Source organism: Oryzias latipes, chromosome 1, assembly GCF_002234675.1.
Source record: "Oryzias latipes chromosome 1, ASM223467v1".
Lineage (NCBI taxonomy): Eukaryota > Metazoa > Chordata > Actinopteri > Beloniformes > Adrianichthyidae > Oryzias > Oryzias latipes.
Window position 1 is genome coordinate 9,909,994 of NC_019859.2, and position 22,810 is coordinate 9,932,803.

At 38.4% G+C, this 22,810-nt stretch overlaps 1 protein-coding gene across 3 annotated transcripts in view; it reads right to left on the reverse strand.

Moving 5' to 3' along the window:
* Positions 1 to 22,810, reverse strand: part of rab11fip4 (RAB11 family interacting protein 4) — a 45,283-nt gene that overhangs the window by 11,242 nt on the left and 11,231 nt on the right. The window contains exons 1-3 of one of the 3 annotated variants that reach the window (XM_023955539.1): positions 13,991 to 14,327; positions 1,309 to 1,553; positions 787 to 972 (exon numbers count right to left, since the gene is read on the reverse strand). In XM_023955539.1, the coding sequence (XP_023811307.1) occupies positions 787 to 972; positions 1,309 to 1,553; positions 13,991 to 14,068 (509 nt within the window). In that variant the 5' untranslated portion in view covers positions 14,069 to 14,327. Of the gene's footprint in view, positions 1 to 786; positions 973 to 1,308; positions 1,554 to 13,990; positions 14,328 to 22,810 lie in introns of those variants that run through there. The other 2 variants (XM_023955542.1, XM_023955549.1) reach the window with 2 other exon arrangements.

Here is a 22,810-nt window from a genome sequence, read left to right on the forward strand (position 1 = left end):
GACTGTAAATATAAAACTTCACCTCTGTCAGTTTTAAAAGTGTATTTGACATTGATGATTGATGCATCTCTGCTTCGATATTTAACCAGCTTTTATGAAGCTAAATCCTGATAAAACATCTAACGGATTATTATTAGACTAATTACTCTGGTCAAACGCTGCAAGCATTTCTAAAAGACACAAATTAAGGGTAACCTCAAATACATTGGATTAAAGAAGCATTCAAAGCAACTTTTACTTTAGCTGCAATAAAGCCCTTCAGGCAAAGAAATTAAATTACTTTTTGAAACCTAAATAAATTAAGCCAATTGGACCTAAAGCAACACTAGAGTATTTTAGATTTCTTTTAGGGAGAGAGTCCATCAGGTAAAGATTTAACAAAAACAATCACTTTCTCAATGGTAACAGTCAGAAATTTATGTGCAAATAAGTGAACCGTGCAGACTTATGCAGCTCCAACCGTTGCATTTGGATTGAAAGGGACACCAAAATGTTGTCAATACAGATCCGAACTGACAAATATGGACTCCTGAGTTATGAAAGATGAATTCCAGGTGTTCGGTTTAGCAAGTTTCTGGCTGTAATCCTTTTGTTAGTCCTTATCCTTTAAATTTAGGAGCTGAAAAACTGTGCACAACTTCCAGCAAAGACAAACAAACCAGAAAATGTTTTACAGCTGAGATTAATCATCAACCTCCTAAATAATAATGGAGTGGAGAAGGTTTTCTGTAATGTTAAAAGGCATGCTTAAAAGGGGAGGGGTATGGCCTTCAAGGGGTATCCCACCTTGAGGGCACAGATGAGCCGAGGTCAGAGCAGCCGTTGGTGCGAGTCTCGTCCTCCAGACAGGGGCTGCTGGGAGTGTAGTCTGGGTCATCCCCCTCTCCGTAGTCCTCAAACTGCTCCTCGTTCAGGGAAGCCGAAGAACGTGTCGAAAGGTCAGAGGTCACCGAGATACTAGTCTGCCCAGCCCTGTAAAAAGAAAGGTCAATGTTAGATTTCATAGTTATATTTTTAATCATTTCTATGAGCAAAATTGAAAAGATAGTTCACATAAAAGGAGAACTTTTACATTTTTTTAAATTAATGACAAAACTCCTAATATCTTTGTAAATACACTTTGTTTCCTGGCAAAAGTTGCAGAAAATGGGAAAAATATTAGTAGATCAGTAGAAACTGATGCTTATTTTAAATTTATGTTAAGTTAGAAGGTAAAAAAAAGAAGACATTTTTAGTCTTCAGCATGAAAACAAAACACAAAGTGGACCTTTTACAGAAAAGAACGTTTTAAACCTGATGGTTACTTACTTCTCCCCGGGGAAAAACAATTCCCCCAGTGTCTCCTCTTTATCTCCAAGTCTGGTGAGCCTGTCTAAGGTGTCTGATCCCTGGGTGCTTTCTACAGCACTGTCTCTATCAGATTCCCGCTCCCTGCCCTCTTCTTCCTCCACGGGCTCTTCTGCCTCTTTGGGGAACAGCTGGCACTCAGGGACGGGGTCAGGATAGGCCAGGGTGCTCATGATGACCGGACAGATCTGCTTCTCCTCACCACCCTGCACAGACCAGACGTTGCACAACCCCAATCAGAACATCAAAATACAAGTCATTCCAAAGGTCAGGAGGAGGTACAAGGATCTGTCAAACTTTGTCATCATAAATTCGTCTTTCATAAGCAGGTCAGTCCTATCCAACCATGGCTTTTACGAAAACCAGAACTAATGAGTGTCTGTTGTGGAGATTTGCCAGACAGAAAATTTAATTTGTCTTTATATCAAAAGCACGTTGATCCAAAACAGCCTTTTCTCTGCATTTTTGATCCCTCAACATGAATCTAGTAAAGTTTATTCCTGCCTTTAACCCATGAGACATTGATGGAGTCAGACTCCTAACTTGGGGAATTCCTTCACAGTTGGATTGCTGCTAAGCCCATGATGGGGGGTCTGTTGAGCTTTAGAGGTGAAAGGTCAGAGGTCAGGGGTCTCGCCCAGTTTCGCTGCCTTTTTCAAAATCAGGGGCCTACGTCACAGACAAAATGGACTTCTCTCAGCGGGTCGAACAACTGAGAAACTCAAAAGCATAGCTGGGGGCAGAAATGAAGACTGCTGAGTGATCTGTGAGGAAAAACAAACGACAGCAGAGAAGGAACTCGATTGGTACGGAAGATAAGAATAAAGCTAAAGAGTGAAGACCGAACAAAAAGAAACAGAGGACCGACTGTGTCAAACACAATAGGATGAATTCTGTAAAACTAATCCTAAAAGAAAGTCTAAAAATCTGACATCAATGCAGATTTATGAGGATTAAACCAAATTAACACCACTTTATCTAATCACCTTAGTTTACTTTGTGTTCAAATGTGTTTTTTTGTCTTTAGCAGTTCCACCATTTCAAATAAATGCCAGAATTTGTTCGTTTGTTGAAAATAACTTTTTAAAATTACATCGTAGAAATCTAGAGCGAAAAATGTGATGCGGCTGCAAGGAAAAGAGAATTTAAATGCATGAAAATAATCACGATCTAAATTCAAATATATACAGCAAACAGAGGATCTGTGGTGCTACAAAAGGGTCAACGTGAATCTGAGTCACAACGGACAAAACAAAGCCAGAAGGTCTGTTTAGCATTCCCTCCCTGCAGCTGAAAGAAAACACTGTGTGAGAAAAAGGAGCTATTGGAGAACCAAGAGTCTCTCAGTGAGCAACAAAAAAATATTCAAAGAAAACCTTTTAAAAGTCATTGTATGATTTCTGTCATCTAGTGAACATTAGCCTCCTGTAAACTTAATTTATTCTGAATAACAAAGAGAAAAAGGTTATTTGGAATTACCGGTTTGAGCTGAAAAACCCAAATGTCTAATAGATTTAAGTGTTTAAAAGTCAATAATCCCGGATGAGCAACAAAGATAAAATAGACTTGTTGATTCAAGGAAACTGTAGTAAAGTCTGCATTGTGGCGGCCTTCAAGGTCGTTTTCTGTGACAAAAATGTTGCACATATTGCAGAAATGTGAGTCTTTTTTATCCTGATGAGGTCAAACTGGAAAAGTTTGGTGACATGGAATTCACTTCAGTTTAAAATAGGAAATACAAAACTTTCAACCTTGAAATAGACACAATGCTTTAGGTTTACACAACACATAAACATGTTGATATTTGATCAAATATTGAACCGGCTGCCACTGCAGCTTTAGTCTGAACTGGATTTTCCAGAAAGACGTCGTTTCAATGGGAGCAGCCCTGGGAGAATAATTACTTTAACTTGTCTGCTTTTTTTCCTTGTTCAAATTCAAAAGGAAAAGCTTTCAAATCAACTAAATACCAAGTAAAATTGGAATATAGCCCATTTAAAAACAATCTTGAGAGACACATTGTATAACTGTATCATTTAGCAGGTGTTTAGCTTGGTGATTTTCAGGAATCCAAAATAAAGAAGCCTTGTGAGAATTGTATGTGTGTGTGCGACCTCATAGTACGATCAGTACATTCATTCTGCGTGTGGCCTGGAGGCTCTAACTGACAAAACACAAACTTCCAGACTGCTTGGAGTTCTCTTGAGCAGCTTACCAGACAGCATCTGAACTGCCTTCAGCTTAAAACTTGACTTATGTCAGATCTGTCCTTTTGGTGCCTTATACACTCCAATCTGTGAACGGCTGTTTATTCTGTCACCACGACTTACTGAGGATCAGATATCAACGGGTTGAAAACAGATTTCAGACTCCAAAAGCAACTCGGGCTGAAAATCTTTTTTTTTTTTTAAATCAAAGACGAGCATAAATGTTTTTCTATAAACATATTTAACAGAAAATATCTTCCTACAATCTCTTAGAGTCTGTCAGGGTCTGACCCAGTTACAATACAGTCTTGACATTCCAGTCCTACTCTTGTTTCAACTTCCTGAGTGTCACCTTACCGTGTGATGGTGAGAAGACAAACGTTCAGGCTGCAAAGTGTTTGGATTTATTCTTAACCCACAATGCTGTCCCATTTCCCATTATTTTCTTGAAAATATTCACATAAACATCACTAAAATATACTGACGATGGTCGGTCTGCTCAGGTGGATTATTAGCCACAAAGACTGAGCCAAATTGACTACAAGACAAAGACGCTTCCAGGCTGATGGAGAGAAGAAAAGGGAAAACATGCACTGCAGAGCAATGAAGATGTAAATGAGAGACAGACAAAAACGTAAAATGTCACAGGATATTTGTGGTTTAGAAATAGAGGGAAAAATGGAGAAAAAAATAAGAGAAAGACAAAGAAAAAAAATACATTTTTGGATTAAATCCTTTTAAGTTCTTCTTTCCCAAACTGCACACTTTTGAATATAACATGGATGAAAAGCTCCTTTTCAGTCAGTCAGTGGGCATCTGAAAATACTAAATGGGCTTCACTCACATCCGCAGTCAACATTGGCTTCCCTAATATTCATGGTGGGGTGATGTTAAAACATTCACCAAAAGATTCTGTAGAATACAGAATAAACATGTTTTTAAATGTTCAAAAAGGTCAAGATTAACCTTCTTTGCCCATCAGCAGCATTGGTTACCCAATGTGGTTAGATCCAGATTACTCAAGTGGAACCACTTCACGGCGGAAGTATTGATGGTTATGGCACTTTAATTATTCTCCAGGAATAATCTGAAAAGAGATCGTAATCAGCCCCAGTAGAACTCTGCTAAAACTAGCAGTAGCATAGCACAGCTTCTTCTCGCTCCTTCAGATCAAATAGTTGAAGGTGAATAATGGCATCATGGGCCATCAAATCCAGGGACAACCTGTTTCAAAAGCACAACTTAAAAAAAATGTTTCAATATATTGAGATATCTAATAAGAATGAGATATATAATGAGATATCTCTCATGAGACTGCAAAAAATATTTTTTATTTGATTACATTGATGGAAAATCTTAGATTTTAAAGGCAGGGCCGATGTGGAACTGGAAGCTGGCATCCTCTGTACAAGAACCAACCTGGGAGACTTTCAAAGGACAGTCTGACTAGAAACGTGGTTTTTACTACCGTTACATGTTACATGAGCATACCATTAAATCTTTGGAGCAGTTAAAATACAAGAAAGTTAACATTTTTCAGGCACTTTCCATAAAATAAATGCACAAACATCCTGCTAAAAACCCATACCTGTAATTTACAACGTCTAACCAGTCCCGGGTTAGAAAAAACACACACACACACACACACACACACACACACAAAGCATCAATTAAAAAAACACTCCTGATTTTTTTATATTCTTCACAAATCTATAAATGGATCTTCATTCAAAAGAATGTTTTTTTATCCCAATTTAAATAATAAAATTATCGCCTTTTTCAGTTTAATTGACAAATTATGAGAATGCTGTATTCTTAACCAAACAAAATTAATTTTCAGTGGAAATAAAAAAGAATTTAAATTGTTGAAATTTTAAACTTGCAAATTAAAAGAAATAAATTCAGCACTTTGGCCGTGATAATCAGCTGCATCTCAAACTCTTTTTTTCCCCTCACACATAAGTGAGAAAAGGAAGAAGGATGTACAGCAGAGAACTCACAGCTGCAAAGTCTACAAGCATGAGAGGATGAAACTACTGATCCTAGTCCCATAATAAATGTCACAAAAAGAAAAAAAGAATTGCAGAAGGAACGGCCAGATTTTGGCAGGTCTGCTAAATTTCCAAAAATGACAGAGTGGATCCGTTTCTTCAGCTTTATTAGTAACTTCTCTAAAGGTGATCTTTATGTGGAAGTTCCACAGACGCACAAACGAAACCAAATCAGTGAAGAGGACTAAAAGATGAGTACAAACAACATGTCAACAGATTCATCTCTGAAACTCCTAACACTGAGTCACATATTTGTTCTTTCTTCAGAGTTTCAGCAACACAGAGGTGGATTAGAGCTCTCACAACAGCAACATGCTAATGCCTTTGTTGAGCAGGTGTTGGGGCTGCGGCAGTAGTTACCAGGGAGGCCAACAATACGGTGTTTTCTTTGCACAAGTTATGCGTTTGTGAGATTGCAGAGCCACAAACAGAAAAGCCCTCACAAGTACTCCATCAACCTGCATAAGGTCAGCCGTCCATGTTTAAAATCTGTTTCTAAGGCTGATTTCAACTTTTTTTTTCAGTCAATCTGCACTGGAAACTTAACATATGAAGCAACAAATGGCAATGCAGCAAATGAATTAAGGAAAAAATAAAAGGCAAAAAGAGAGATCTGCTATATTAGGGCTATACCTCAAAAGAAACGTATGAAACAGTGATGGATCAAAGCACTATTTTATTTAAATTAATTCATTCTGAAATGAAAAAAACAACCACATTCAACTGATTTATCTCAAAAGGCTAATGCAGAAAAAAACAAGAAAAATCCGTTCTGTCTGTCTGGAATGAAAACACTCCAACTGCAGAGGTATGTGGAACAACAAAATAGCGGAAATAATGCAAAAAATAAATTAAAAAAAGGTAGATCTACTGCAGATTTGATTCAGGTGAGTCAAATATGTTGTCTTTTATAGTTTGGTGATCAACGCAGATGAGTCAACTCGACAGAGAAAGCAACACAGGAGTTCATAATAGTTGGTGTTCCTCGTAAAAACAAGACAAAAAAACGATGTACAACTTATATCGTCAACTCATATCGTGCTCTTTTTTTTTAAACATAACATTTTTTTGGAGCAGCAAGCTGTCAATATGCTGCTGTCAACAATAAAAACCGACATGACTTATCAACTTATCAACAGTTTTCCAGCCGTCAGTCAGCAAAGATGAAGACGGTTTATCCGGCAAGAGATACAAAGTTCTCCAAGTCCTTGTTGAAAAGACTGTCAAGCCAATTGGAAACTGAACTGAGTCTGTGCCGACAGCAGATGGTCGATACCGTTTATGTGCTGAACTAATGTCCGATCCTTGCATAGTAAAGTCTGTAAAGACGGCTATGCACACCAAGGTCCTACTGATCTTCAAGGAAGAGAAGGGAAACCAAGATTATGAACTTACCAGACAAGACTTTTGATCTTACGTTTCCTTTTTTTTTAACGCATAACTCCCAGATTTGAAACAACTTAAAGATCAAATACAAAAAAAATTATGGGTGTAACAATTCATCTTAGCAACCATTTGATTCCTATTATAGTTTGTGTTTGCCGATACGATTCATAGTTGATTTTGTTCATTTTGAATTATCCGATTTGATTCGACTGACTGACCTAACATCGATCCCGACGTCTGTTTAAAAAAAAACATTAAGTAATTGAAAAAAAAAAAAAACTAAGAACTAATTTTTTCCTTTAATTTGTTGGATTTCTTCCAAACGACACTCCTTTGTATCAAAGCAGGTGCAATGATGTTGAAAGTTTTATCAGGGAGAGAAAATGACTCACTGGATTTGTGTGTGTGTGTAATTCTTGATTTGTAACTTGTACAATACATTTTGTGCGTGTACTTGCAATTGTGTATTCACATGAACACATCTGTTTAAGACAGTGGACAAATATCAAGTCTTTACTAGATATTATTCACAATCTAAGTTCAAAGCGGCTGATTAGAAAACTGATGGCTCAGCATTGTAGCATCATCTACGCACAAGAAGTGTGAAAAGAGTCTCACAACTCCTTATGCACTTTGATCTGTGCATAGATGTGATTCTGTCTGTGTGCATCACGCTCATTAGGCCTGCACGATTTTAGAAAAATCTGCGATATGCGATATCAGTGTTTGAAACTGCGATGACGGTATGACTTGCGATAAATGGAAAAATAGAAAAGCAAAAATACCAATACATTTTGGTTTCAGTGTGAGTTTTATTCAAATAATTCAACACAACTTAAATTAACGTGCAAGTTTTATTCAAAAAGAAGAAAATATATTTACCATAGAACTTGCCAAAACTATGATGAATGATTACAAAAAATTTAAATAGATGCCCAGGAATAAAATAGGTTGGTGTCTCCTACATTTCCATTTTACTGCAAGTGTTATTAAATAAGTCAACATAACTTAAAATCCAAGTCTTTTTCAAAAAGGAGAAAAAGTTAAGACCTATAGCTGTGGCCAAAACATAAATGAACAATGAACAAAAAAGATAGAGGCCCACAACTTAAACGTGACCTAGTATGAACTAGGGCTGCACGATATGAGGAAAACTTGCGATATTAGTGATCAATATTGCGATAACGATATAATTTTCAGTAAATAAACAAATAGAAAAATAAACAAAAACATCATTCCCATTTCATTGCAACAGTTTAAAAATTATACTCCAAATGACCCTCGTCGACACGGGGGACAAACATCTAACATAATAGGACTCCATCTGATTGGTCAACAATGGGAAGGCGTCCATCTGATTGGTCAAAGCATAAAGGGATTTATTTGATTCGTTAAATGCTTCAAGCTGCTAGAAGATTGTTTTAACACATTTTGGGTTTGCGATTTATTGCGATATTCGCAGTCTTTTGCGATATGCATATTGCAGAGCTGGATATTGCGATAATGATAAATTTGCGGTATATTGTGCAGGCCTAACGCTCATGGTGTGCACTATTTAAAGGTTTATATGCATTGGAGGTGTATTGAATTCGTAGTTAGTCTTAAGTTGCTGTAATTTCAAGTTGTGTGTGTCAGTTGTATTTGTATTTGTTTTTGCTATTCGAGAGTACACAATTGAAAGTAAACACAGTTGTGCACAAGATGTATTGTACGAGTTACAAATCAGGAACCAAACACACACACAAATCCAGAAGCTATACACAAACAGGCAGAGCAAATCAAAAATTACGAACACACAAATCTTGTGGGTCTATTTTCTCTCCACAATCTATAGACGTTTGAGTGTTTTTTATGTGGAAAAATTCAGGAACGTCTTTGCGTCTCGTCTCATGCGCGCAAGCAAGATTAAAGGAATTTAAGAGCTTATAGGGCTTTACAAAGGAGCCGTTTCTTGTTGTGTAACCTAGCTGGGCAGTGATCATTTAGGCGTCATCCAAACAAAACAACAACACTTCTAAAGCAGGAGTGATTGTTCAAATCAACTGCATTGATTCGGAATGATTAGATTTCGCATGAGTCAGCGTTAGCGGACACAAGAGGGTAAGCAGAAAAAAAAACAGAAAATGGAAAAGAGAAGGAACATGTGCAAAAGTAACGAAGGGAAGAGAACGCACGAGTAATATCTCAACGCAACATAATTGCTGCCCTGACAAAATACCTTCGGTTAGACGGGGACTTTGAACCATTGCTTTGATTTCTACTGCACTGCTCCTTCTGCCGTGGAGTGCCTCTGAGGCTCAGATCAAGTCCGACAGTAATAGGATTATTTGAGACAAGTAATTAAGAGTCTGTCCGCAACTTTATATGTCCAAGTCATAAATATGCACACAAATGTAAAAAAAACAAAAAACTCACTATCGTGGACTGATTTGATCCTTTTTTTAAAGAATAAGAAGGCAGAATTGTCCATGGGATCCGATTTCTGGAGACTACAGGTTGATTACCAGGCATTGCCCTCAGTCAAATTATTCTGTTTATCCAAGTAAGGTGTGTCTACAGATTCCTTCAGCTTTCTAGGTTTTTTATCCAAATTTGGAGACTTCTCACAAATATTTTAGACAAATACAGGTCCTGCGACGCAAAGCAACAATCTTCCTATGAAAGAGCACACCACTCTAATGAAAATTGTCTTTTTGGTTTTTTTTTTAACGTGTTATCGAGGTAATTTTCTCACGCTAAAGGACATATATAAAGAAAATTAAGATTCAAACTGCATTTCTGAGTATTTCTTTATTCAAATCACTGTGAATCAGGAGGAGCCACACAAAATGCAGTTGGAAAAAGCTTGTAGCAGTGAGGTCGGTGCTACAACCCGCGGGTCACAAGCTCCTTGCTCCACTCCATTCTGATGGATCTACGAGAGACATCTGGATAGCTCCAATATTGCTCGCCATTTTTGTTGCACCTGTAATGTTATGATGTGGTTGTAAGCTAGTGGGAGAGCATGTTAACAAATAGATGTTGGGAAATGGGGGTGGGCTTACTCAGTGCTAACAGTACCCCCCATAACTCTGATGCAAATTTCTAATGAACTACTTCAGCTCTGCTGAATCTTTGTTCTAGAAAACGTCAGATTTCTTATAATTTTTGGCCTAAAAATGGCATAATCATAGTTAAAACATCACTGGGAACACTTAAAATAGATCAAAAGATAATTGGAGTGAGACTTTATACTTGAGACGAATAGGAAAATATTATATTGTATGAGCATTAATGATTTAAGAAATGTAATTTGAAAAAAATGAATAAATACACGGGAATGCCCAATTTGCAACCGTTTTGTCTTAAAATACAGAGGGCACAAAAAAAACACGTGTTTCAGGGAGCAAACGGGTAGCTTCTTGGATTACAGTACAGAGAACAGTGCAGGGAGGAGAGGTATTGTCAATGAAACCTGGCTCAGTTCAGATATGCCGGATAAGGCCCTGAGAGCCAAAACACATCCCTGTGCCTATTTTTACCACTGGAGTTTAAAGCAGATACAATGAGAAGGCTTTTCTCACACACACACAAACAACAAAATTGTTATTTTCAGAAGGTTTTGACTAGAGCGTATGTTTATATTGCAGACCCGTTAAACTGGAAGAACTTGAAATGCATACGTCGGAGTGATTGATGTGTCATATTACAATGTGTAAATGAAAAAAATTAAAAAGTGTACCACAGACTAGGTTCATGAGCACATTGTTAAACTAGCACTAGCTTCTAACACTGTTCAACAGTGCATTTTTCAGCAAAACTAGATCACAGAAATGAATGGAGCTGAAAATTTGTGTGCAGGCAAATACGACCTTCCTCTTGTGACTCAAGCATCAACATGGTTCTGAGCTTATAGGAGGCTTTATTGTGTTCTTCCTCAAAACTTGGAGCTCCTTCCTGATGTTTTATTGAAATGTGTTTTGCATAAAAGATCAAAACCAAAATTGAAATGTCCTTTTCAAACCATTTGCATATAGAGAGGGGGTCCTTTCTACTTTTATCCATTTTTTATGAGGTGTGTCATTATTAGCAATAGATTTTAAAATCTTATGCTGCCCCAGGATCAACCCTTTGACTTCCTGATTGAAGCTCATTAGGAAACAGAAGTAAAGTAGTTCACAAAGTAACTGCTAGGGTGAAATTTTACAACTCCACTGTAAATGTAAACACAGTTTGGGATTCTTTCATTTCGTTTTTATGCATCTTCTTATTTTCTTTTTGACCTTGATTTTTTAAACAAAAATGGGTGTGGCTTTATTGACAGACAGACGAAATGACTAACAGTTGTTAAAACCTCAGCTCCTAGTGGGTGTGTTCCAAAAAGTCTCAAAGGCCTTGGCCCCACCCATTTCCCTGCAGGAAAGCCTTAGATTTTGTGATGTTATAGGCTATTAAAAAAAAAAAAGTTAAATACACTTCAAAGGAGGATAATACCCATTAGAGGGCTGCATTGGGATTGGGTCCCGTCGGGTCCCGCGGGACCCAACCCAAATCTCGCGGGATTGGGCGGTTTGAATTGTGCTGCGGGCGGGAGCGGGCGGCAGAAAAAAACCCAGCGGGATCAGTGCTGGCATGAATATCTCATGAATATATATTAGCGGTCTACGTTAGGCTGTGCGGCTGTTGGATTCTTATGTACTGAAGCTCCGTGAAGGCACCAGGTAGAGACGCCTAATGGCCTCTGTCATCTAACCTGTTGTTGGGGGTGTGCAACGCCCCGCCCCGCCTCTTACTAAGAGCGCGCTTGAGGCCGTCTGTCTGCGCGCGCACACACGCACACTTTTAACTGAACGGGATTTGTGAAAATACATTTAATAATTAAGTTGCAAATTACACAAAAGAGGAATGCATGAAAAGATGAGGCTGGAGGAGGGACATGAATCTCTTTAATAATATCAATACAAATACGTGTTTTTTTCCTGCGGGACGGGAGACGATACAAAATCAATGCATCTCTATTACTGTGCGGGACTAAGTTCTATGAGTTTTGCGGGTGCGGGCGGGAGTGTAACGCATACGTTGCGGGAGCGGGCGGGATTGGTCAGAAATTCAGCGGACGCGGGCGGGAGCGGGATGAAGAAAATAGTCCCGCGCAGGGCTTTAATACCCATCTCTTACATTGTCCCTGTCATTACACCTCCCGACTAATCTAAACAATAATGTCAAATATTAAATAAATTAAAAGGAAAGATGCCTTTTTTTATGTTTAGTAAATGAAATCAGATATTTGGCAGTTTCCTAAAATATTTGACCCAATCTAATAATTTTAATCTACAATTTGTTTCTGTTTTGAGCAAAAACAGAAACAGTTTAATTTATATGACAATAAAAGAAACAGTTTAGAACCCCCTTTTGAAAGACATTTTGGGACTCCCATCTGGCATGAAGTATGATCATTTTGACTTAAAACCTCATAGCGTTAAGTAAACTGTTGCACCGAAAATAAGGGAGCTACTGTAATGAATGACTGTAGTGCAGTGACTGCAGTGTAGTGTCCTGGCTGTCAGAACCGCCCTGTACTGCATGTTAATCTAGTAATTCTAGTCCTGCTGAACACTGAGCAACAGCAAGACATCCGGTTTAACGGTGATCTCTAAAGAAAACAAAACCACCCTGAAGGAAAAGTTATCTTTTTTTTCTTTTTGCGTGACCATCTTTAAAGATCCACTCCTAACATCCATAAAATGGTCTTTTAACTAGAATTATGCAGTTTTTTTAGGCAAAAGTCAATAAACCTCTAGGACATAGTTTCTGCATAGCCGCAGGAGTTTATCAGACATTCACCTTTCAGTTGTGGGCGGGACTGTTGGCGCCGGGTAAGCCTGCCCCCACTTCTCATCATCCATTTGTATACACTCTCTCTCCTGCTTTACCGCTCCTTACAATCCCCAACCTAATATTACAGGTGCAACAAAAATAGCGAGTAATATTGGAGATACCCAGCCGTACAGTTTTGAGCCAGATGCCAGCTCAGACGGGGAAAAGAAAGACCTACATGGATCTATTTGTCTGCAAGGGGATGCATCAGTTCGGAGCGGGGCAAGGAGTTTGTGTCCCGCCGACTGTAGCATCTACGTCACTGCTTCGAGCTTTTCCAATGGCATTTTCCCAACTGATCCTGGTTCCAAATGATTCAAATAGAGAAAACCTCAGAAATGCTGTTTAATCACAGTTTTCTACACCATCATATAAATGCCACAAGAACATGTTAAAAACACGACTTTCATTAACTTTAAGTGGAAAACAACAAGAACATCTATGTTATGCAATTGCTTGGAAAATGATCAGAAGTATTGGGAAGGACAATAATGTCTGTTGTTGACAGTGCAAATGTTAGAAGAAGAATAAAAGTCTAAAAAAGGATTATATAGTATTTGATGTACCATTTTTAAGATGTATCAAGATTGAGAGACATTTTTAAAGATCTGTTGCTTGAAAACAAAACAGGTGGGAGAAAGTTTTTTCTGCAAACCTCCACGGCCTACATTTGATGCATTTTGCAACACACGTGTCTGAATCCACCGTTACCGTGTATTCCAGCCTCCTCTACCTGGTCGTGGTGTCCTGGTGTGACCACGCTCCCTTCCCTGCCTCTTCTTCCCCGGCTTCCAATTAGTCCCATTAACATCAGAGAGAGGCTGAAGCGCAACAGAAACCAAACGAGACAGGCGACAGCCAGAAAAGGATAGGGAGGGACGGATGAAAGGAGGGGAGAGCCGCGGAGGGAGACAGACAGACAGACGGGAGGGTGCAGCGTGGTAACACACACACCGACAGCTGAGTGAGCCGGGCCGGCTTTCACACTGCGGCGCACGGGCCCTCAGCAACAATGCTCCCCCGCTTCCCCGTCACCGAACCCCCACTACTAGTGACCCCCTTCAACGCCGTGCTCCCATTCTGTCAAGCAACGTTCCATCACGCCCTCCACACACACAAACACACAGTCATTCCGCCTCTTACCGCGTTAACTAGTGAGGGGAGCCCATGTTCGGCAGGTTCCCTGCCTCCAGCGGCCAAGTCCTCATCCACTGAAGTCATTCACGCGCGCCTGCTGCCGAGGGCTCGGCCCCGCGTGTCTTCCGACGAGCCGCCCTCCGCACAGGTGTTCCCTCTGAGAGGCGAGGCGCTACGTTAGTCGTCCGAGCGAAATGTAAAACACAGCAGCCGCCCCTCACACAGTCACGCACTCCTCTGCAGCTCGCTGGCTCGCCGGTTGATCCACCCAAACAGAGAACCTCAGTCCGGGCAACAGTTGTTGAATTCACGGCCCCTCCTCTCCCCCTCCTTCTCTCCTGCTGGTTGCGCAGCAACTGTCTTCGGTGGGCGGGGCTTCACATTGCTGCGCACTCCGCTCTGTGCTGCCGCCCACTTGCACTATATTTGCATAGAACGCCCTGCCTGACACTTGTCTGTGTGTGCCTGCCAGAAGAGCGAGCCTCTTCCCCGTGTGGGCTCCCGGGAAGGGGTGGGAGGTGAACCGACGCAGACTGATGCAGCAGATTCTCCCAAAAACGGAGCTAAAAGAAAGGATGAGATAAGCTCTCAAAAAGTAAAAAATGAAATAAAATGCACACGGAGAATGTTCTCATTGTTTGTCTTTTTATTCTTTTCTCACAAAATAACCCGATTGGATGAGGATTTATTATGGTGTCCCTAGAAATAAAACTTTTTTGTCACAACTTTGTATTCAAGTGGCTTTCTTACAGATCCACTGCTGAAAATTGTATTTTTTGGTGTGTTTAACTTGTTCTTGTGCCATTTTTTGAGGATGGATGAAAGAAATTAAGCTTGAAATAGCATTTCGGAGTATTTCTTAATTAAAATCATTGTGAAAAGCTTGTTGGTGTGACATAGAACCTACAATGGCACGTCGCAAGCTCCCTGTTCCGCTCCATTCTGATGCATCCACTTGTAGACAACTAGATCCATACTTCTGGGACTAAAAATTTTACACAAATTCATTTCCAGTTAATCTTCGTAAAATAACAATCCACTTACAAGACGACTGTATGAAAATGTGCCTATTATGATCAGAAAAAAGATTTTTTGTGTAAATTTCAATACCAATACCTTTAGAAATAGTTTAGAATTTAATGCAACCACCTTGTTTTTATAGGAAAGAGTCCGCCAGCCAAGATATTTAACATCTCCTAAATCTTTCTATGGATTTCTGCTTTTAAAAACTATTGTTAAAAGCTAATATTCCATGAAATCCCTGTTTTTGTTTGACATTATAAACTTTCACTGCTAAAATATCTTATAAATAATACTAGATGGCATGTTTTGAGAACTTTGAAAGTCTTACCTTGCATTTTGTTATCACAAGTAATAAACAAATATGGCTCTGGTAATAAAAGCCTGACTATATTTTAAGTGTTACTTGATTAAAAAATGTGAAGGAACATATATGACATACCTTTCAAAATAAATCCAAACAAACTTACACGTGATTTCATTTAGTGAATCATATGATTATAAATTAGGGAAAATCCTCTCAGTAATGTATGGAATTCAAAGTACATGTGCTTTTGTTGGAGACACTTGTTAGGATTGTGTTAAGATTATAATACTAATATTCATTTTTATTTCATTTTATTGTGAATACAAACTTATGGACCCTTGGGTTTTGCTACAAAAGATTATTTTTTGATGTGCCAGCCTATAAATACTCAGTGTTAAATCTTTTTTGTAATTTTCTTTTAAATATATTCCTTTCAGTAAAAACACTGAGCAAAGGTTTCTGAATTTAAAATGAAGTATCCTGCTAAAATTGCTTCAGCTTGTTCTGTGGTTTATGTAGCGTTTCTCAGTCAGAAAAGCATTGCGGCATTTGAATCCTGGAGTTTATGTCTAAGAAGTCACATGATCATAAGATGAGGAAAATGCAGGAAGACAGTAAGAAAGATATAGAACAGGAAGGAGATGTGGTCCCATATGAGGGAACCTTAAAAACCTAATTATAGGGAAAGGAATGCACCCTCCTACTGCCTTTTTTCTCTTTGCTTCTCTTCAAACTTTCTCCTTCCTTTCCAAAGAAACTGCCAGAAGCTTAGCCAATGGCCTGCTCCCATTGTTTGTGTGCCATTTGTTAAAAGGTTGTCCTGTTCAAAAAGAACCTTGACAATGCAACGCGTGACATCTGGCTTTGTCTGTATACTAGCAGAGTGTTAACACCATTCACAATAATAACTATGCTTCTTTCTGTGATTTCCATTTATATGTATGAGAATACTAAACAGCCAAAACAATGTTTTGATATTGTCTTCCTTTTAGACTTTATTCCAGCTCAAACTTAGTCTGGAATCCTTCTAAACCTAAAACCTGACTTAAAAACAGGATTTCACTTGTCTTGAAAATGAAAAATCCATATAACTTAATACTGACTTTGAGTGTGAGAGCAACAAAATGTAGTGAAATGTATTAACCTGCAAACTAGTGAAAGTCACCTAAGCCAATCAATCCTTTCAATCAATCAATCACTTATTTGCAGAGCACCTTTAATAAACATGCGTAGAATCCATGGGGTGCTTAACAAAAGACATGTTGATTAAAACAATAAAAAGTCCTAAAACACAGTGGACTAAAAACAACAATCAAACGACTAATGTAAAATGGAAGGAAACATTGTGGCTTCTACTCCTACTGAATCACAAAAGTCATTAAAAGCTAAAAAAAAATATGTCAATAAATAAGTTAATTAAATCCGTTATGTAAATGCTATGTTAACCCATTGACACCTGAATTTATTGATGCTAAATGAAAGTGATCTATAGGAGCTGCAGTGGTTTAATGAATATTTGCATCAAAAGGTGTCAAGGGATTAAAAAAGTGAGTCTTTGATTAAAATAAAGATATTCCACAGATGCAGTATACTCAGCCCCAAAAAATCATGTTCTCAAATTCTCAAGAATATTTAGCTATTTATGTTATTAAGATGGACTAAAAAGACCCCAAACACAGGAGGGGGTTGAGCTTGTGTTTTGGACAAATAAATATTTAGCTTTAGAATTAATTAAAGCTTTGATATCTGGTTAGCTACTGAGTGCTAAGCCTTAAAAATGTCCCCTTTTTATCATTTCTGAAACCGTTTTATTTTCTATGTTGTAAGGTACAAAAATACGAAAAGGACTAACTATAATGAAAAATACATAGTACTCCAAAACAGAGCACCAAAATGTTTTTTAAATTTTGCATCAGCTTCTACAGTTTTAGCATTAATTAAACATTGATGCATCGAACATATAGAATCAACTGAATGGTTGATTATATGGAGGGCTAAAACATGGACAGACCTATCTCTAACACACATTTAAAAGAAATCCCTCACAGACTACTACTGGGAAAACACAAGCCTAACAAACGTGCACACTCCAGACTTTAGCTGAAGCAGCTCTGTGGGGATCAGCCAGCTGCTTAGGATTCGCAATGCAGCAAGACGAAGGAAGAAGGTAAAGATGGATGCAAACAGGGAAATGAAAAGAGGGCAGGAAAAAAAAGATTCAGAGACTTGAGTGTTCAGATATGGAACAATTCTAAAACCCATACATGTACGGTATTCATTCATTGTTCATGCACTGTATACTGTTCTGTGTCCTGGATTTTTGACATGCATGTAGTGTGTGCCTATGACTGCAATATGAGTGAAACCAGGCTACTGGGTTAGAGCTGCCTGTGGGGAAAACTCCACAGTTGCAAACTTATTGATTTCCGCTCACATTTTGAAAATCATCTTTTAATGGATGAGGACAAAGGGGTGCAGTGAAAGATGGCAACAATAAAATAAATAACCACCAACATGCAGGTGAAATGTGTCGCTATTTCACCTCTCAGTGACAGACATCTAGTGTTTAGTTTTTGGGTGGCAGTTTAGCTCAGGCAGTAGAGCAGGTCATCTACTAACCGAAGGGTTGGAGGGTCGACCGCTCCCCCTAGGGGATGGGTTAAAGTGCTGAGAACAATTTCCCCATTGTTGGATAAATAAAAAGTAGAGAAAAAAATTAAATTCCAATTATTATTTATTCACTTAATGTCTTATGTAGTTATTGGACTGTTTTGCTTTTCCTGTCCAGTTTAGAGGCTTTATGAACAACCCCGCCTGTTTGTTTTGCCCTTTGATCTCTGCCTGCTGTATTACACTTTGACTGATCTTGAAGATAAGCACACCTTTGGTCTATAACTGTTCAAGCAGTTACCACGTGACCATTTTCTGCATTACCACACTATCATGCCATCACATTTCATGATGACACTGTGACGACGATGACTCGGCATACAGGAGTGAGTTGTGGGAGGTCCTAACCTATTTTCAGACATAAAAGACCAGGCACATCAAAAGTTCACAACAAACCACCAGCTTCCACTTATCAACACTTTGTGTGGTGTTTTTTTTTTTTTTTTTTTGACAAAAAGTCAAATAATGAAACACATTTTTACAAGAATTGTATGTGGTTGACAATGTGGCTTTGGCTCCTCAGCTGATGGCAAGAGGACTCGCATATCAGTGATCCATTTAAGTCAGGGGTCTGCAACGTTTAATGCTAAAAGAGCTATTTGGTCCATTTTCTCACGGACCAAAACCCAGCAAAGTCCCACTTCAGAGAAATACACTTTATACTTTGTCATAAATCAATTCACTTATAAAATGCTTCTTTTAAATATTTACTAATATTGAATTATAGTGATAAATAAATATTGTGATAAAGTAACATGTTTTATATGTATTACAATTTAAATTTCTTTTACTTTGGAGAGCAGCACATCAAGTCCCTTTCAGATTAAAATACATTTTGTGTTACATACGACACAGATCTTCTGCAGCAAATTTACAGATTACAGAGTTATAGAGTTTCAATTGCAACAAAGTCATGTTAAACATGACATTTTCTATCATTGTGACCTTTTTTTTCCTATTTTACCATTAAATATAAACATGTCAACATTTGTGTAGAATCCAAATCTAAACATAAATGAAAACTTAACTAAGAGAACTGAACCAAAACTACAAACCTATTAGTTATGTAAATTGTTAGTATTTTTCTCCAAAGGCAAAGAGCCCAATGGAGGGATAAAAGTGTAAACCAAAAGACAGTATGTTATTGATGGAGTAAAAGCTTTGTAACTGCATCTTCCTGAACCATTCTTTATCTTCTAGAGCCTTCTCATGCTTCTCTTGGAGAACTCTTTTCCTTTCAAAGCTGCATCTCTACTTTTGTTTTTTTCATTTGCCAGATTTATGAAGCATGTGCATGCTCTTCCTGCAGAAAATAACAGCTGACATCATTTTTTTAGAAGACTTTCTGGTCATCAAAATTCTAGATGACGAGCATCATATTCATGAGAAGTCCAAGTTTAGTAATGCTGGGAGTTTTGGCATTTTGTCAGTGAAAGGACTTTAATAATGAAAATTAAACAGATAACAGACATGGCCTCAATGTTAAAGTCCCACTCCGTTCATCTCATAATTTCTTTTAAAAGCGTTCCCAGTGGTCCTTTGATTATGAGCAATCATGCCATTATTAGGCAAATTTAAAAAATCTGTGTTTTTTTCTAGGTCATAGTTTCTGCAGAGCGGCAGTAGTCCGTTAGAAAGGCACAACTGAGTTGTGGGAGGGACTCTTGGCAAAGAGCAACCCCAACCCCCCTTCCTGTCACCCAGAATCCTTTGTTTATGCACTCTCCGACTAGCCTAAAGCCCATCACAGCCCCCAACCTGATATTAACGCTGCAACAAAAATGCAGAGCAATGTTGGAGCTATAGGCCTACAGTGTAAAGTTTTGAGCCAGATTCCAGGTCAGACGAGGAAAACAAAGATGGACACGGAACTATTATGGATCAGGTAAATGCATCAGTAAAAGATGCATGCAAGGAGCTTGTGGCCTACTCAGTGTATTAACTGTGTATTAAATAAGCTCTTTTTCAAATAGCATTTATTTTCTGCTGCTGAGTCACAACAGTTTAGATAAAGAAATATTTATAAATTGAATTTTAGTCTTAATTTTCTTTGTATATGTCTGTCATAATCAGAAAAATTGCCACAAGAACATGTTGAATAAACCAAAAACACGATTTGCATTGGAGTTGGTCTTTGACAGGTGTGAACTGGTCTGAGGTTGAGGATATAAAAAATAAAAATGAAAAAATCAAAGCTTTTGGGTTATGCTTGTACGTTTTACTCAGAAAATCTACGTACAAGCAGCTTGATTTAGATCCAGTCATTTAACCTTTATGCACAACAGTACAGGAAAAGCAGCCAAAAGTAACCTAAATTATAGAGACACTAACCTGTCAGGATGCTGAGCAGATTTCTCTGATGGGTTATTGGCAGATGAAATCCCGATCATCGATAACCGTGCATTCATCAAATCGATGCAACCAAATGGCAGAGTAATCAATGAGTTGGATGAGGTGGAAAATAATGACAAGTGACAATGACAAAATGGCACATGGTGAGTTTTGCATTTTCTGTTTAGGCCTTAAACAAGTGTCTCTGGGCTTCAAAAAGATGCTCTGAAAGAGGCTTTCAGTTGCTTTGATAGAAGCAACAGTGGCTGAGAAGCGCTGAAACTGAACACAGCAAAACAGCCTCACAACAGCTGCTAATTAGCCTGATGGACACAATGAAAAACAGTGAGCTGTAAAAGCAGTTATTGAGCAAGGTCGTGGAATTTAAATAGACTCTGCAGCTAAGTGGGCAAACAGAGGAGATGCAAGCACACTAACAGTTTACGGATCTGTGAACCAGCTGCTTTGTGAGAGCCTCAGATCTTTATAAACACATTCCTTTTTCTCAAAGATAATACGATTTTCAAAGACAGTATTTCCACAGTTCAGTTCTGATGAAAGAAAGATGCCATGTTGTCTTTTTTTTATTGGTATTGCAGTAAAGGTTGCAAGTGTATAGAGCTACATTCCCACTGCCCTCAGCAACATACGTTCAAGCGGCCACTTCCAACGAAAAGTTTATGTAAAACCTGCGTTTTGGGCTTCCGCGTTCAAAACTCTTGTATTTACGCGTATCTACGCAAGTTTCTACGGTCGCTTTCGGACTCTAAGTGCACTATTAAACTTTGACCAGTCGAGGACTTAAATTTGCTGGTGATGTACGGATGTACGTCCCTTTGAATTGGTTGAAGTGCCAACAGTTTGAAATTGAAAACAGTTGTAAGTTGATCACGGAGGAGAAATTAGTAATTAGGCGTGAATTATTTCACATCAAGACTTTCATTTATCAAAATGGAGCTGTTTAAGAAAAAGCCTGGAGCAAGATTTGATCTACTGTGGGTTTCAGTTTGCCAACATTTCACACCAAGCTTCTTCCAACTGTAGGTGGAAGTAGCAAACTAGTAAACCATGGAAAAAAGGAAAAGATGCCCCTCGGTGTATTCAAGAAGCTACATTTCACCAGAAGTGACCGCTAAAATGTCAAATAAAAGGTGTGTATGTCACTTAAGACAGAATAGAGATATTCTGAACTAAGATTGAATTTGGGAATAACACCTCTATTATCTCTTTTGACTTTTGATCTAGATTGAAAAACTAAACTCAAAATAGAACAAATTTTTCATTCTCCAAAGTTAGAAGAACTAATAGTGGAGCACAAACTGTGCAAACTTGATTATACAGATAATTTAGTAGAATGTTACATTAGGCCAGCAAAAAGAAACAAACACAACCTAAAAATGTTGCAGTAATGTGCACAGTAGTGACGAGAAAGGCTAAACATGTGTTAGCTCTTCTAGTTAAACACTGCTGTTGTGCTCCAAAGACAAACAGATAATACCACAGGAAGTGATAAAAGTGTCCAACCCTTCCTTCAATTCACACTTCTCATTTATGAGGAAGAAAATGGTAGGATTTATGAGCTCACGGGGCTTTCTTCTGTGTTTTGACTCCATGACAAACAGGGTTTGGGTGAAACACCTGCTGAAACTGTTTGTGGAAGCCTTAACGCCTTTACGGTTGTGTTGTAACCCTGAGATGGAGAAAGAGTGTGTAACTGCTGGTGTGACGTAAATTAGGGAGTCTTTGTCTTTAACAGTGGTGCAGCTGAAGGTGTTGCTTAGTGTTTGGTGTCGAGACACTGTGACGATAGACTCTGGTCTTACAAAATAGGAAACATAATCATAATACATAAATCTTATGTTGAAAAACAGTTTGCTATTACCAAATTACCTGGTAAATATTACCCTAATTTGTAAAATAATCACGTGAACATATTTTTAATCAAACAGCCCAGAAGCCATAACTCATCCAGAGAGAGTGTGACTACAAGTGATTATGTCTGTGGGGGATGCAGAGAAGGAAGCAGTGATCCAAAAGTGAGATTCTCTGACAGCTTTTCCATTTAGCCACCACCATCACAGGACTGTCAACAACCTGAGCAAACAGAAAGACAGACACGGTGAAAGAGGAAAAAGCAAAACAGTTGTTTTGGTCCCCCAAATTTGAATATTTCCTGCTTTTTGTTTATCTTCGTAATTTTTTTTTTTAGGAAAAAAGTTCTGCGCACGAGAAAGAATCTGGTGTGCACGAGAAAGAAACACACAAGCAGCACACTGGTTGATCAAAGCAGGTGTATCGCCTGCGCCGAAACAAACCACATGACTTTAAAACTCGCTTTTTGGCAACGTTCACACAACAGATAACACGATGACGTTGACAAATCCAAGGGTAAAATAAAATTCAGTAAACTTGTATAATGTCATTTCAGGTAACTCACTCTGAAAAGATCTCATGTGCGCAAAAGACCTCTTAGTATCTTATGCACATCAGAGCTTATA